A 17,617-nucleotide genomic window follows, 5' to 3' on the forward strand; every position below is an offset into this window, starting at 1 on the left:
TCAACCAACAACCACGTCGCCAGTTGACGTTGCTGCTGAGCTGTCTTCCTCGTCGCCGGAGTCGATTGGAAGAACCGCGATCTCCGTGACCGCTCGCTTGTAGTCCTTTGATGCCGTCCTGACTACCACTACTCGGACTCGACCGTCTGGACCGGGGATGGTTTCGATTATGCGTCCGAGAGGCCATTGTAGCGGAGGGCAGTTCTCTTGCTTCAGTAGTACCAGTTGACCCTTGCGAACGTCCACCGCCGGGCGTCTCCACTTGCTACGCTGGTGTAGCTGGCTCACGTAGTCCCGAGACCAGCAACGCCACAAATCCTGGACCGAGCGTTGCATGTCCTGCAAACGGGTGATGCGATTAGGGGACTGGGGAAGCAGGTCAGGCTCAGGTATAGAGACAAGAGGCTCTCCAATTAGAAAGTGCCCTGGGGTCAGAGCAGAAAGGTCGTCAGGAGAATCAGAAATAGGAACGAGTGGACGGGAGTTTAAGACTGATTCTACTTGAGCTACAACCGTTAGGAGCTGATCCATTGTGAAAGCCTTTTGTCCCATGATGCGACGAAAATGATACTTAAACGATTTCACTCCTGCTTCCCATATGCCACCGAAATGCGGAGAGCGTGCAGGAATGAAACGGAAGGTGATGCCATTTCCTGCACAGTAGTTTCCCCATTTCGTCGACTGAAATTGCTGCAGGTACTCCTTTCGTAGTATCCGTAGTTCACGATCCGCACCGACGAAAGCGGTCGCATTGTCACAATGCAACTCAAGAACCCTACCGCGCTTGGCAATGAAACGTTTGACGGCGTTTATGCACGCGGCGGACGACAGGTCGGCGACGACCTCAAGATGCACGGCCTTCACCACCATACAGACGAACAACGCGATATATACCTTAACCGACGAACCTTTCCCAATTAGCGGACGAACGAGGAATGGCCCACAGTAATCCATCCCGGAGTACGTAAAAGATCTAGCTGGCCTGAGGCGAACTGATGGTAAAGGTGCCATAATTTGGTTGGATGTTGTAGGATTGCACCGAAAACAGGTGATGCATTGTCGGACAACCTTACGAGCCAAGTCTCGACCCCGGAGCGGCCAGAATCGTTGACGGACTGTAGCGAGCAACAGCGACGGTCCACCGTGAAGTGTCTGTAGGTGAATGGACTTGGCAATGAGAAAGCTCAAGGTGTGCCTTGCTGGAAGCAGAATCGGATGACGAGTATCAAATGGTGCGTTTAAGTTTTTCAGCCTTCCATCAATCCGAAGGAGTCCAAATTCATCCATGAATATATTGAGGTTTTTCAGCGGTGATTTTGGTGCGAGCCTGGCAGCGTTCTCGGACTGCTTTTGACGGTAGGAATGAACTTCCGTTGGGAATTCCTGGTGCTGAGCAAGGCGAATCAACGCCTTCAGTGCGTAGTCAAATTCCTCAGGTGACAGCGGGGACAACACGCGTTGGGTTTTCGGAAGCTTGCAGTTGTTTCGAAAGCGGAAGCAGTAGGCGACGAAGCGTGTCAGCTTGGCTAACTCTGAGAACTCGCTGAAGATAGTTGTTTTGTCTTGCAGTAGGTGGAGGGAAACCAACGGGCGCATCTCCTCCTCCAAGTCCGACTTGATCGGTATTGAAACCACACACTTTGGCCACAGCTTGACGGGGGAGGTTAGATACTGTGGACCATGCCACCACAGACTGTCGTTGATGATCTGGCTCGCAAGCACTCCTCGGGAGATATGGTCGGCAGGATTCAGATCAGTCGGTACATGCATCCACTGTGAATCCTTTGTTAATCGTTGAATCTCTGCGACCCGATTTGATACAAAAACTTTACAGGAATTCGATCTGGATTTGATCCAGTGAAGTGCGACTGTAGAGTCAGTCCAAAACGTGACTGGTCCAGTGATGTCGGTGTTAGTCAAGAGGTTATGTACCAGTTGACTCCCGAGGAGAGCTGCACATAGCTCTAAGCGCGGAATTGATTGTCCACGAAGAGGAGCGACACGAGATTTCGACGTTAGTAAATGTGAATGGAGCTGGCCCAACTCGTCCTTTGATACGATGTAGACGCAGCATCCGTAACCCTTCTGCGAAGCATCGCAAAAGCAGTGGAGTGAGTACTGACGTTTGGTGTTGCATACGACCCTTCTTGGAACTTGCAGCGAGTTGAGCTTCTTAATGTCCGCACGATACCTTTTCCACCATGTTGCTGGTTCTTCTGCAAGCTCAGAATCCCATGACATATTCGCTGCCCAAAGAGTTTGAATGAACATTTTTGCGTTCACGACTACTGGTCCGAGTAAACCAAGAGGGTCGAAGAGCTGAGACATCTCGGAAACGACAATACGCTTGGTAACCACCTCTAGGTCTGGGAGCTCAGGGACCTTGAATTTAAAGACATCCCGCAGGGGGAACCATAACAACTCCAATGTTTTGACGGCTTGCGAACGATCGAGCTCAAGTTCCGTGGACGTTTCCCATAAGGCTTCTGGGACGCTGCTGAGAACCGTCTTGTGGTTTGAAGCCCACTTGCGAAGGACGAAACCAGCGGACTTCATCATCTCCATCAGCTGTTTGCATGTTTCCGTCATCGTGTCGTGATCGTCGTGTCCGGAGATAACGTCGTCTACGTAAGTACCCTTTAGCAAAACTGGTACGGCCAGTGGAAAGCGATGTCCTTCATCGATAGCTAGCTGGTTTAGGATGCGAGCAGCATGAAACGGCGAACTTGCAAGGCCGTAAGTGACGGTTTTCAACTGGTACTTGCGGATTGGCTCCGACGGTTTTTTACGCCAAAGAACTTGTTGAAATTTCCGATCATCTAGGTGGACCCAAATCTGTCGAAACATTTTTTCCGCATCAGCGGTTATGGCGAATAGCGGTAGACGAAAGTTCACGACGATGGTAAAGAGAGCTGGCTGAACCGTTGGCCCGACGTAGAGTGCATCATTCAACGAAAGCGAGGTAGCTCCACGACACGAACCGTCGAATACCACACGTATCTTGGTGGTTGTACTCTCTGGTCGATGAATAGCATGGTGGGGAAGAAAATACTGTGGGCCAGAAGACGCGACGGTACTCAACTCCATATGACCCAACCTCTCATACTGCTCCATGAACTCCGAATAGTCTTGACGGAGTTTTTCATCGGCGAGGAACCTTTTCTCCATCTGCTGGAATCTCCGTAATGCGGCGGGGTAGGAATCTCCAAGAAGCAACACTTTGTCTTTCCTGAGCGGTAGACGAACGACGTAATGACCCGTATTGTCGCGGACAACGGTGGATTGGAAGTATTCTTCGCAGAAATTTTCGTCCGGAGTGAGAGCCTTACCATCATCGAAGTTTTCGATTTCCCAAAATCGCTGAAGCTGTGTATCAAGGCTATCTTCGACACAGATGTGACAGGATTGTGTTCCAGTGGCGTTTGTCTTGGGCTGCTCCAGTTTTCCACAAACTATGTAGCCTAGAACCGTTTTCTGCAGTGTTGGATAACCAGCAGCAAGAAAGAGTTGCTGGTTTTCGAGAAGCTCGAAAAATAGTCCGGCTCCGATAATCATGTCCACACCTTGACTAATGTTGAATTGTGGATCAGCGAGTGGAAGATTCCTTGGGATTCTCCAGCGAGAGACATCAATGTGGTGACTTGGCAGCGAGACAGTTAGTTTCGGCAATACTAGACAATCTAGTTGAGTGGAGAAATTTTCAAAACGAGATGCGAGCGATAGCGACACAGCGTAGCGAACGTTGACAACGGATTGTCCGATCCCACTGACTGGCGAATTCAGCTTTGTCCGCGGCAAACGAAGCCTTTGGCATAGCGCTTCCGAAATGAAACTTGGTTGTGAACCGCTATCCAAAAGAGCTCTGGTAAGAACGTAGTTGTTATCAGCATCCTTCACCTTGATCACCGCCGTGGACAAAATGACTGTTGACTGTCGAGGTTGGGTAAATAATTCTGCACTCTGACAGGCAGTGGGTGGAGGAATGAAATCAACCCGCGAAACCGACGATTTGGGAAAAGTTTGACCGCGCGACGACTGCGAAAGACCCGATGTGCCAGGTGGTGAAGCAACAACGAGCTCTTCCGACGGAGAGCTTTCGATAAAATCTGGAACGAAGTGCGACATTTGGCACGTCTGCGAAGTGGATGTTACAGTGGACTTGCTCGTCCATGATGGCTGCTTGACTGTTGCCGCTGGTTGTGAACCAGAAGCCGACGAGAGAGGTGGCAGGTGTAACAACGAATGATGTTTCTTTGAGCAGTTCTTGCAGGCCCCGCTGGAACAGTTCTTTGCATGATGTTTTCCCTTGAGACAGTTAATGCATAACCCGTGCCTCTTCACGACTTCAAAGCGTTGTTGAGGAGAGAGCGTTCGGAATTGCTCGCACTGGAACAGGAAATGGGCCTGCTTACAGCTGACACACAGTGGCACGTTATCGGAAACAACATGCGCAACGACGGATCGTGACTTGAGATGCTTGATCTCGGATTGGGTGGTTGCTGATTGGGAGAGCTTAAGGGTTTGCACAATTCGCGATCTTCTATGGATAAACTCGAGCAACTCTTGGTACATTGGATATCTGTTGTTCTCAGAAACATGTGTCTCCCACTCACGGAGTGAAACAGCATCGAGACATTGGCTCAATCGTTCGACCAAAAAGGCGTTCCAGTGGTTCTCAGAATCTTCGAGCTTATCCAGCAGCTGTACGTGACGATCGAATTCGTCAGCAAGATCTGCTAGTCCCTGTGCAGACTCTTTTTTCAGAGAAGAAATCATGAGTAGGGCAGAAACATGCCGCTTTACTAATAAATTAGGATTTTCGAAACGTTCCTTCAATAGCTTCCACGCTACGAGATAGTTATTAGCAGAAATCTCGAGCGAGGAAATGATTCGCGCTGCTTCGCCAGAAAGTGTAGCTCGCAAATAATGCATTTTCTGAACTGCTGTAAGTTGTATGCTCGTATGAATTAGCGAGACATACAAATCGCGAAAAGAAACCCAATCGTCGAGATTCCCAGAGAACTCCTTCAACTTTATTTCCGGCAGACGAACACTCGACGAAATCGGAATAGCGGACGAAATTGGTTGAACAGGAGCAGGGGGTGGTACGGGTGGTTGCACAGGAATTTTACTTTGCAACGATGTCTTTAATTCGTAGTACAAGGCTTGAAATTCTTGTCTCTCTTCAGCAAAATCTTCCTCTCCATCTTCAAGAAGCTCAATTTCTTCTTGAGTTTCTTCAAATTCTCGCCATAACGCATCAAGACGTTGAATGCGAATGGGCACTTGCGCGAGTTTAGTCGAATCAAAATCGTCGTCAAATGATTTTATAAAATGCGCGGAACCAAAAATATTTGTCCGCCGACGGTGCAATATTTTTAATTTAGTTTGTTTCGTCGCCTTTTGCTTTGGTGGCGTCATTATGAGCAACTCTTTATTCAATGGAACAAAATTTCACGTACCTGTGTTTTCTGCTATTGTTACCACCTTACCCTGACCTCTTCAGCCTGCTCTTTGTCCTCTTCGTCGTACAGGTAATGACGGGGGTGAAGATCCAATCTCTGCTTTCGGTAATCACCGACGGTTGTCGATAACGAGATGTGATGATGAATACGATGAACCTTCCACCGACCAGGTAGAGGGAATTTTCGCTGCTGGTGGCTGCGAACTGCTGTTGTTGACGACTGTTGACGATGAATTTTCTGCTGCCTACGGCTGGTGTAAACAACTCCTGCTCGACGAGAATGATCGACGAGAACTGGGACGGTGATGATGATGATGATGATTCGAAATGTGCTACTGCTGGTCGAATATGATCGACAATGACAACGAACACGATGCTGATTGCTCTTACTAGGCAACAACTTGCTCCTGGCCGATTTTAATCGGCGATGACGACGACGATAGCTTTGTCTGCGACGGTGATAACAACACTGGGATAATACTTCTGTTGTTGTTTGTCTGGTGCAATGACCAGTTCCAATTCACGTGGTGACGTGGAGTCAGGCGATGACGACACTAACTGATGATTCTGATTACCGTTCTTCTGATGATGGTGATGACGACGATGATGAGAGTGAAACCTTTCAACTCACGTGGTGAGGTTATGAAGCGACAACTACTTCGGCCGGTTTTGCGACGACGATGACGAGGGCGATGCCGATGATGACGAGGGCGATGACGACGACGGGATGATGAAAGCAGGAAGATGCTTCTACTGCTACTGTTTGTCCGGCAAAATGGCCGATTCCGATCCGCTGAGGTAGGACAACTGCCATCCGAAACTTTCCAACCACGTGGGAATGAGGTTAGCTCCTCCGTTCTGCAACTATAATCCCGGGTTTCGGCACCAATGTTACGGGAGAATGTTGCTGACTGGCGGACTCGGTGAATTGAAAAGGTTTCTTTCCGACTGTATGCTCCGACCGACCATTTATGCGAAAACTTTCCTCCACTTCGGATCAAAAAAAGAAAGACGAATTTCAACTGCGCACTTCACTCGTTGATGGGTTTTATTGGAATGAACCTTTTGTGGTGATTGTCCAAGGTTATTTATGACAGTAATCATTTCCGTTCGATGTTTTTGTGTGACGTTTGCGTGTTATGTGATGGTTGCGTTTTATGTGAGGGTTGCGTTTCATAAAAGGTAAGTAAATAGAGGTAAGTACAATTCGTGAGTTATCTGAGTATGATTTCTTTTTCGTGTTTAATTAATTTTTCATTTTTTATTTTCAGGATCTGGAGCTGTTCTCAACACATTTGTTCACTGAATATCTTTATTATTTTCCGCTCCTCTTCCGTCAATAGAATACCTTTCGCCATTCCTTTAAATTCTACGTAAATCACTAATCTGACCAACTCCTTACGTTGCACATCTAATATTTATCTTGTAAATTGAACATTCCCAGGTATTTTTTTCAAAAAACACAGATAAAGGCTTGGTGATTATGCGAAAACTCGATTTTTATGCCCTGCGGCTAAACATATGTCTCGAGAAAAACGAAGTTTGAATGTTTATATCCACCGATGCCGCCTTGTGTGTGTGACTGTGACGCACGTCCTTTCAATAAAAGTGACTTAAATATATTATCACTACAGCAAATAAGTATCCCGATAAAAAGAACATTCCTAGTTGTTTTGTAAGTGTTTCAATTTTTTTCAACTGCGGCTAAACAAATGTCTATCACTGTATGTACATTAAGGTACCAATGCATGTATGAGAAAAAATCGACCCTAAAATTTCAAAAAGTTATCCCATGTTTACCACCTCGAAAAAAACCGTATGCAAAATTTTAGCTCAATCGGACTTCATTTACTAGCGTCGTAGACGTTAAAATTTGAGTTTTTTGAAAACCGAAAAATCACCGGAAATCTGGGCTTTCAAATTTGTTTGATGCCAAATGTCTTATAATTGCACGACACGTCGATATTTACAGTTATCAGTTAGTACAGTAGTAGCCATACTGTGTAATTTATAATTTATAGGAACCGTAAAAACATGTAACATGTACACGATTAAAAACAAATGGCTCTGTTACAGCTAGAATGCTAATGAGCCGAAATAAATCAACAGAAGGGATTAATTAAAGCATGATACATTTAGAATTCAGTATCGCAAAACGAGTTATATATACGGATTGGCATATCAAAATGCACATAATTTATTGTTCTTTACAGAAAAAAATATCTAAAAAATTATTTTGTGACAGTTTTGATGAATTTTCGTACTTTACTCCGGATACCCTTCATCAAAGTTTGGAGTCTCTGCGGCCATTTTATTCCACGATCTCTCCATGTCTGCTGGCACCCTTTCTCAATTTCCACTTCATAGTTGTTCAATATTTTTCGATTGGACGGAATTGGGGGCAATTGGAAGTATAAGGTTCTTTTTCAATATAACGGTACTCACTGTACTACTGGTACCACTGAGGCACCTCTCGACTGTGATTGCAGCTTGCCAAATCTGGCCAAAACTTCACAAGACTATTGAAAGCCTTAATAAACAGGAAGGAGACGTTTCTGCAAACACTCTTCTCTATACATTTTCGAGTCCAATGTCTTGTTTGTGACGGGAAATTTGGTTCTCTGTCTTCAGCAGCTTATCTTTGGCAAATCATTATGGCAGAATTATCAGCGAAAAAGAATTTAAATTTTACGGGAACATCGCATCTGGCAGTGGCTTTATACAATTTCAGGCCTGGAAACTCTCCAAAATCTATCTTACCCATCAGCATGCATCCTTCGTACTTTATCAAAACATCTTTCGTGCGCGTCTTTTGGCCACCAGATTTTGCTTAATTGCTTGCAGACAATTATGATAACCTTCTCACATACCGATTCTCCAGATGGTACTTTGGTTAGAGTTGTGTTTTTTGGCGATATCGTAGTCCGAAAGTCTCGGGTTTGCCTTAATTGTTCTCAATAACTTCAACCTCATCTTCCGATCGTAAGTTCCACTACGACGAGTTCTCTGATCAATCCAAACAACAGTTGTACGTTCATGGAAGCATTTCATGAAACACGGTCGATTACCTCCCTTCAGCAATTTCGTGATTGTATTATCTGACCACGCCGAATTTTTAATGTGGGTATCCAAAATCAAATTTCCTCTCTCTGTTTCCATCCTGCACAAGTTTTTCGACACAAAACGGATCAACGTGATTTTTTCTTTACCGTCGAAAGATACACAGTTATACGAGGGTCGTTCAAAAAATAAGTTTCAGTGCCTCAGAAATCGCGGAAAAATAAAGTTAAGACGAAAAACAGGGCGATTTTCGTAATCTACGTTTTGTTTTCTATTTTTCGACATAATCGCCGTAACGTTCGAGGTATTTTTCAAAGCGTGGCACAAGTTTTCCTATTCCGAGCGTGAAGTGCGTAGCGTCCAACTTTTTGAAGTACGATGTAACTGCATCACGAATTTCTTCAGTGTTATCGAACCGTTGACCGCCGAACGCCTGTTTCATCACCGTACTATTGTGAAGTTTTGGACCGATTAAGAACGAAAGTCCAGGTTTATTGACGAAAGGAGTGTTCCTCATTCACGATAATAGGCGGCCCCATTCTGCTCGCAAAACTCAAGAGAAATTGAAACAATTCAAATGGACTGTGTTCGAGCATCCTTTTAACTCCCCAGACCTCGCCTCTAGCGACTATCACTTATTCCCGGTGATGAAACAGACGTTCGGCGGTCAACGGTTCGATAACACTGAAGAAATTCGTGATGCAGTTACATCGTACTTCAAAAAGTTGGACGCTACGCACTTCACGCTCGGAATAGGAAAACTTGTGCCACGCTTTGAAAAATGCCTCGAACGTTACGGCGATTATGTCGAAAAATAGAAAACAAAACGTAGATTACGAAAATCGCCCTGTTTTTCGTCTTAACTTTATTTTTCCGCGATTTCTGAGGCACTTAAACTTATTTTATGAACGACCCTCGTACAAACTCGTAATCGTACTCCACCGTGCAAGTCTCTTTTCCCTCCTTTAGAAATCGAAAACAAAATTTCCGAACATTCTATTTAGATGAAGTCATAGTGTCATATGATAGTTAATAGGTTTGCTATCTGTTTTTAGAATAATGGGTTTTACTACTCTAAGAATTGCGAATGTATGAAAATTGACTCAAAATCATAATCGTACTCTGGTTGAAATTTCAACTCGATTCATAAGGGGTTGATCAATTTTAGGATTCCATCATTAGTATGGTATCCTTTGTTCATTACAACTTTAGCTGTCTTTAGCTGTCTTTAGCCGTTATCTACGAGTTTTTTGGTGTATTCGGAACGAATATCCATCCATTTTTTTATGAAGTGGTTTTTAAAATCGTTTTTTTAGAAATTTGATGGTTTATAAATTTTCTACACAGATAACTTTCATATTTTTTAACTGTAATTGATGCTGGGAGATAGGGGAGAAGTATCAATAACTTTTGAGCAATTATAATGTAACAATATGCCATCGCCTTGGTAAAACTCTAATCCTCGAATCAATCTCATTTTGTTCACACTTTGCTACATCCTGCTCCCAGCATCAATCCCAGTTAAAAAATATGGAAGTTATCTGTGTAGGAAATTTATAAACCATTATACTTCTAAAAATAACGATTTTAAAAACCACTTGATCAAAAAATGAACGAATATTCCTTCCAAGTACACCAAAACACTAACGGCAAAAGACAGCTCTTAAGATAGTTGCAATGAACAAGAGATACCATACTAATGATGGAATTCGGAAATTGGTCAATGCCTTATGAATCGAGTCGAAATTTCAACCAGATTACGATTATGGGATTGAGTCACTTTTCACACATTCGCAATTATTAGAGAAATAAAAACCATTATTCTGAAAGCAGATAGCAAAGCTTTTAAGTCTCATATGACACTATGACTTCATCTAAATAGAATGTTCCGAAAACTTGTTTTCGACTTCCAAAAGAAGGGAAAAGAGATCTGCATGGTGGAGTACGTGTACGAGTTTGTATAACTGTAGGTTTTCCGAAATCTCAAAAGATTTCAGATACGCCTTCTACGATCGCTGCTATAAAATGAACAGTGATTCCTCGAATTCGAAGAATAAACATATTATATGAAACCACCTTTTCATGGATATGATAGTTGAAGTTCAAACTATTAGGTTGGGGAAAAAGTAACCCTTTATTTTTGGGTGAAATTCAAAACTATTTTAAATACGCTTCGGATATCTGCACCATTTTGTTGTAAAATTTGTTGCCATTCTAAGGTAGCTTCATAATGTCTCTATTATAGAGGTCTTGGTACTTATTGTTCGGGACTAACTGATCACCCCAATTGCGCATCAGGAAAGCGATCAGCTGCTCATAAACAAGGGCATCAACAAACACGGGCAGTATGATCAGCTGGGTCTTGATACGACTGTATCATAACAGGAGAGAGTCGTTACGTAATCGTTGCTCTCTCCTGTTCAGAAGTTCAAAACGAAATCGTCCATCACGGAAGAAACTTATTTAGATTCAGTGTATATTATTGTTCGGTGTTATTTATTTGAATGTTAAATACAACTTATTATATTGTGAAAGTTATGTTTTGAATATATGTAGTTTTTTTTTTTAATTAATTCGTTTATTTTTACAGGCTCAGTTACTTAAGTTTAAAGGAGCCGAATTCTTAAATATATTTTTAAAACTATATATATATATAAACAATTTTCTTACATCTATGGTTAGTAAGGTGGAAAACCGATTACTCGCGGTGTACTCGAGTTTAGAAGGGTGACATATTTTTAGGAGAAGGATGGGATATAAGGAAATTGTAACAATGTTGATGAACTCTCAATTCTTAAATCTATTCGTATATCTATAGTTTATTTACATTTCAACTTATTCTACTATTTATAGCAAGGGGACGAATTACCCGCAAAGGAAGGAAAGGAGGGTATAAGGATGTAGGGACAATCACACACGAAGATCTATAGCTTTAAGGAAAACATATATATGGGACATGTAATCAAGGTCTAACCGAGCCAACACATCTCTCACCGGCACATTGGGCTGTCTTCCTCGGGCCCGAAGGGAGTTTTCTAAATTCGATCTGGCGACCAGATACACCTCGCATGACCAAACAACGTGCTCGATGTCGTGATAACCTTGGCCACAAACGCAGAGATTGCTGCTGGCAAGATTGAAACGGAAGAGTAGTGCATCTAACGAACAGTGATTGGACATGAGTCGGGAGAAGGTGCGAATAAAGTCCCGACCCAAATCCAGACTTTTGAACCACGGTTTGAGGCTAACCTTTGGGATAATCGAGTGAAACCACCGGCCCAATTCATCTTCATTCCACTTGTGTTGCCAGTTAGCGATGGTATTTTTGCGAACTAAAGAATAAAATTCATTGAAGGCGATTTGACGCTGATATATATCGCCTTCAATTGCACCTACCTTTGCTAATGAGTCAGCCCTCTCATTACCCGGAATTGAGCAATGTGAAGGGACCCAGACAAAGGTAATGACATAACAGCGTCTGGATAAAGCACTCAAAATTTCTCGTATTCTCTCAAGGAAGTACGGCGAGTGCTTTTCCGGCCTCACTGAACGGATAGCTTCGACAGAGCTAAGACTATCCGTTACAATGTAATAGTGTTCAACAGGTCGTGAGGCGACGCTGTCCAGCGCCCAGTATATCGCTGCCAATTCAGCAATATATACCTAGCAAGGATTCTGAAGACTGTGTGAGGTGCTAAAAAATACGTTGAACACCAAATCCTGTGGACTCATTCATAGAGGACCCATCAGTAAAGTATATATTATCACAATTGATACGCCCATACTTTGCATTGAAGATTGTAGGAACGAACCCCAATCTAAGATAATCTGGATTTTCATGGATTTTCTCCTTCATGAACAGATCGAAATGTACAGAGGAATTGATGTAGTCAGGAAAACAAACACGGTTGGGAATATACGAAGAAGGAACAACCTGCATAGAGGTGAATTCATGATATGAACTCATGAATCTAGAATGAAAATTTAGCTCGATCAATTGCTCAAAATTTCCGATCACCAATGGATTCATAACCTTACACCGGATGAGGAACCGAAGAGATAATAAATTGAAGCGATCTTTTAGTGGGAGTACGCCTGCCAAAACCTCGAGACTCATGGTATGCGTTGAGGGCATACATCCCAACGCAATACGGAGACAAAGATACTGAATTCGCTCGAGTTTAATGAGGTGTGTTTTGGCAGCTGATTGAAAACAGAAACTGCCATACTCCATCACTGAGAGAATAGTTGTTCGATACAACATAATAAGATCTTCGGGATGGGCTCCCCATCAGGTGCCGGTATAATATATGTAGTTTGTTAAAAGTGAATATAGTAAATGTAGTTCTACCAGCACTGTGTTCCTAATTAAGAAACGAAATCTTGGTTATTATTTGTGCTGGTCGTTTTATGTAATTGAGTCTGCCGTCGGAACTGTTTTTGAATTCTGTTTATGTGCGCATCGCCGACGGCAATTCGAATTTGTGGTGGGAAAAGGTCCTTCCCATTTAGTGTTGGGTGTCCGGAAAAAATGAGCTTTCGAAGTGGGCCAGACACCCAACACTTATTGAAGAGAAACTGTAGCAATAGATTTTTACAATCTTCTATAGTTTCCCAATTTCTATCACTCTAGAAATTTTGCAATGCGAGAAAAAGGTGGTAATCGTTTGGTGCCAGGTCTGGACTAAATGGTGGATGCATCAAAACATCCCAATCAAGCACCTGGAATCGTGTGGCCTTGCGTTGTCTCTATGGAGCAAAACACCTCCTCTGTTGGCTGATTCTGGACGTTTCTAGTCGCTAGCTTCAAACGGTCCATTACTGCAACAACGATACTGCAACAACGATACTGCAACAGTAAAATACGTTGCAGTATCGGCACCATAAACACCATTCACAATTTCAACCAGGCCGGCTTACATTTTCAAGAAAAACAATTTTTTTTAGTGTTAAATGTCACCTTTATAACGAGCCTAAACATGAAATTGTATGATTGATGTTACGCGAGATATGGATCACTAAAGCCATTTAGCGAGAAAATAATGGATAACTTTTTCCCCAACCTTATATTGGTTTGGGGAAAAAAATGTCGTATATTGTCAATATATGGCAACACTTAAACATATCTTGTGTTGTACTTATCGCATTGGGTAATACTATACGGCTATTTAAAGACGACAATATGTGCTACCAGTGTTGTTTTGACAGTGTTGTGATTGTCCTTTTCAGTCTCAAGTTATAGCGCGTCAAAGATGGAGTCCACCAAGCAAGAAAATCGCCATATTTTACGTTTTTACTACCTGCGAGGTAAAACTGCAACGAAGGCGGCCGAAAAAATTCGTGTAGTTTATGGGCCCGATACTGAAACTATTCGCATAGCACAGCGTTGGTTTGATCGATTTCTTCTGGTGTAGTGGCTGTCGAAGATACACCCCGTACTGGTAGGCCAATCGTCGTGGAAACCGATAAAATCGTTGAAATCATCCAAGTAGATGTGAGCACTCGCTCGATTGGCCAGGAACTGGGTATAGACCATAAAACCGTTTGGAGCCATTCGCAGAAGATTGGATTCCAAAAAAAAGCTGGATGTATGGGTGCCACACGAGTTGACACAAAAAAAACTTTTAGACCGAATCAACGCCTGCGATGCACTGCTGAAACGGAACGAACTCGACCCATTTTTGAAGAAGATGATGACTGGTGATGAAAAGTGGATCACGTACGACAACCAAAAGCGAAAAAAGTCGTGGTCAAAGCGCGGTGAGCCGGCCCAAACCATCGCCAAGCCCGATTTGACGGCCAGGAAGGTTTTGCTGTGTGTTTGGTGGGATTGGAAGGGAATCATCTACTATGAGCTGCTCAACTATGGCCAGACCCTCAACTCGGTTCTCTACTGTGAGCAGCTTGACCGTTTGAAACAGGCGATTGACCAGAAGCGGCCAGAAATGATCAATAGAAATGGTGTTGTTTTCCACCAGGACAACGCTCGGCCTCACACATCTTTGATGACCCGCCAGAAGCTACGGGAGCTCGGGTGGGATGTCCTATTGCACCCACCGTATAGTCCGGACCTGGCTCCAAGTGATTATCATCTCTTCCGGTTCATGCAAAACGCTTCTGATGATACTAAGTTGGCCTCAAAAGAGGCTTGCGAAAACTGGCTGTCTGAGTTTTTTGCAAATAAGGAGGGGGGTTTTATAAGGGGGGGATAATGAAGTTGCCTTCTAAATGGCAACAAGTTTGCGAACAAAACGGAGCATATTTGACTCAAATTGGATAATTTTAAGTATGTTAAATAAAGCGTCAAATTTCGATCAGAAATACGACATTTCTTTTTCTCCAACTCTATATAACATTTGGTGGACTAAGGGGGTATCTCAAACAAAATGAGAAATCAGTAGTTTATTTACCGGTTTGAATTGATTCAATTCAACTTTATGCACCTTTAATGTTCATACCAAGTAAGAATAGGGTTGTTTATAAATTATACTTTGTATTGATGGAGGGATGGGGCACTTCCACAGTTCTTACCTTGAGGCTAACTATGCCTTTCCAGTATACAACCATGCATTGTGTAGCAAGCACAACGATATGTTTATTGCTCAAGGGTTCTTCTTGAATGGCGTTAACGTTCCCTGTGAAACTTTTGCCGTCTCAACGTATGCATTAACTAGCGTCAATTATTAATACTTAGTTGAGATTTCTTAAGCCAAATAACACGCCTTGAATGTATTCCGAGGGGCAAGCTCTAGAGTACGCGTGACCACAGTGCAAGTCGAAGGAAATTTCTCTGACGAAAAATCCTCCGGCCAGAACGGGAATCGAACCCGAACACCCGGCATGATAATGTGAGACGCTATCCACTCGGCCACTGGTGCACATTGCTCAAGGGTTGTCAACCCTAAAAAAAATACACATACAAAAAAAATACTCGCTTACCATCTGCACTGTTGCTAAATTTTACAGTCAAGCAATACTTGAAACAATACTTTTTTGCAGCTGCCAAAAAAGGGTTATGAGGCATGTAACTATCGTATATTCATTAAATGAATTTGTTTCGCTTGCTCGTATTATCCTTATATTGCTATACCATGTATATTATACAAATGCTTACCAGTATTTGTGAGTCATGACATTTTCTGTTTTGTTATGTCTCATTTAATGCCATAAATCGGGATGACAAAACCTGAGCTTAAAATCAATTTTGGGTGTAGATACTTCGTATACATTCGTAAAAAGTTCACCAGACATTAAAAATCATTTAGAAAAAAGTCACAGGAGGGTTGTGTCCAAGACACGACCGCATAGTTGACGTAGGATTCCGTTAGGCTATCTGCTGCATGCTGATTTTTGATATGTTTGAAGAATTACATTGTTAAACTCTTCGATAATGATTTGGGTCCGTTTTATCTGGTTGTTAGGTATTGTTTGTTCACTCCACCAGTGTCCATAACCGAGTGATAATACTAAAAAGATGGTGATTAGTCATTAGATGGTGCGTATCACGTACTAAAGCCGCCCTCTGTGGTCCTGGACGAGATGGCTCCTATGTTATGTATAGATGGAATTAAGAAAAAAAGTTCATCAATGTAATATAAGATAATTATCATTATCGAACACAAGTTTTCTCACCAGAAATGAAGAGTTACTTTAGTATAGAGAAAATATATTTGAAATGGAAAAGGTAATTTCATTTATATATTTTTTTTAATTTTCTGAGTGTTTATACAACCCATTTACTTTTCGCTTTAAACAAAACGGAACACGATGCTACTTGCCTCAATGCAAATTTCAATTAGGCTAACAGCACCCAATACGATATGTAGAGCACATGTGAAATCACTTTTTCGAATATTCCTTCATTTTTCCAATTTTGCTCGTCGCATGGGAGAAAAAAAAATCGTTTCATATTTCAAGTCATTTTAACACAATAGTTACCATATACAATTTTACTCTTACAGTTGTGTTAAAAATTTTACAATACATGATCGGTCATATGATATGAAATTTCACGAAGCAACCAACATAAAAATTCCAAATTCAAATTTTATTTAATACTATCAAGCATAAGTTCTATTCAGTTCATTGAAACATCATTCATCAATCAACCCATCGAAATATTCTTATTGGAACGAAAATAACAAAAAAAAAAACACTCGTTCATCGCTCCCAACTTATTCGCCAGCACGTATGCAATCAACGATGCCCACACTAGTTCCAATGAGCACTATCCATTTGTGCGCGTCGTTAGTTAAACTATCGGCCACGAGGGTATTTACATGCTGATTACCCTCAGACACCTTGGACTTGAAATCTCTGTTAGGGAATACATGTCAGTGGGAAAAAAGCTCCCCCTACTTTCATGTATCTGCAATATCGATTTCCCCCAGGCAGCTTGGTTTTAATGTCTCTGTAAGGGAACACATTTCGATGGGATCAAAAGCTCCCCCTACTTTCATGCGTTTGCAATTCCGATTTCCCCCAGGCAGCTTGGTTTTGATGTCTCTGTTAGGGACTCGCCGCATGTGTCGTAGATTTCGACCAATCAGAAGTAGGTATTTCCGTTAAGATAAGGGTTGAGATTTTTCAATTGTTCGATAGTTAGTTTCATGACATATACTATTTTATTCAATGTAAAAAATTGTTATGGAGTGCCGAAATTGATTGACGCAAAAATCTCATTAATCCATCATTAAATGACTGAGCAATAAGCATTTGAAATTGGACAATTTTCACGGTGCGCTCGATTTTCTATTTTCAATTTGTACCCCAATATGTTCCCGAAAGACGTAATCCTACGTCAAAAATGTAAACTCTTACATCGTTGAATAAAGTATTTAGCATGATTCCTTGCTGTGGTGGCTGAGAGCAGACAAACGAACGCAAAGGGTTATATTGAGTAACGCATGCTTCTTACGGCTCGGATGTAAACAATGAATGGAATTGTTTATCTATCGCAGCGTTGCCCGTGGAGGTAATTAGAAACATGGACTTATGGGATTTCTCAAACAAAATATAAATTGCAACCCCGATTTAAGGGAGTTCCTAGAACTATTTTTTCTGAAATTTTGACTTTTAAGGCGCATAATTCTA

The 17,617-nt window shown here is 42.3% G+C and overlaps 1 protein-coding gene across 1 annotated transcript; it reads right to left on the reverse strand.

Annotated features, from left to right (window-relative positions):
* LOC129774108 (uncharacterized) lies at positions 1-5,421 on the reverse strand. Its single transcript, XM_055777807.1, has one exon. It carries the CDS (start codon positions 5,419-5,421, stop codon positions 1-3), a length of 5,421 nt encoding a protein of 1,806 aa, XP_055633782.1.
* Between the last annotated feature and the right edge of the window lie 12,196 nt (positions 5,422-17,617).

Source organism: Toxorhynchites rutilus, chromosome 3 (genome assembly GCF_029784135.1).
Source record: "Toxorhynchites rutilus septentrionalis strain SRP chromosome 3, ASM2978413v1, whole genome shotgun sequence".
Classification (NCBI taxonomy): domain Eukaryota; kingdom Metazoa; phylum Arthropoda; class Insecta; order Diptera; family Culicidae; genus Toxorhynchites; species Toxorhynchites rutilus.

Bases quoted from the DNA above. Each gene is read 5' to 3' on its own strand.
- LOC129774108 (XM_055777807.1), bottom strand. From the start codon at position 5,421: ATGACGCCACCAAAGCAAAAGGCGACGAAACAAACTAAATTAAAAATA.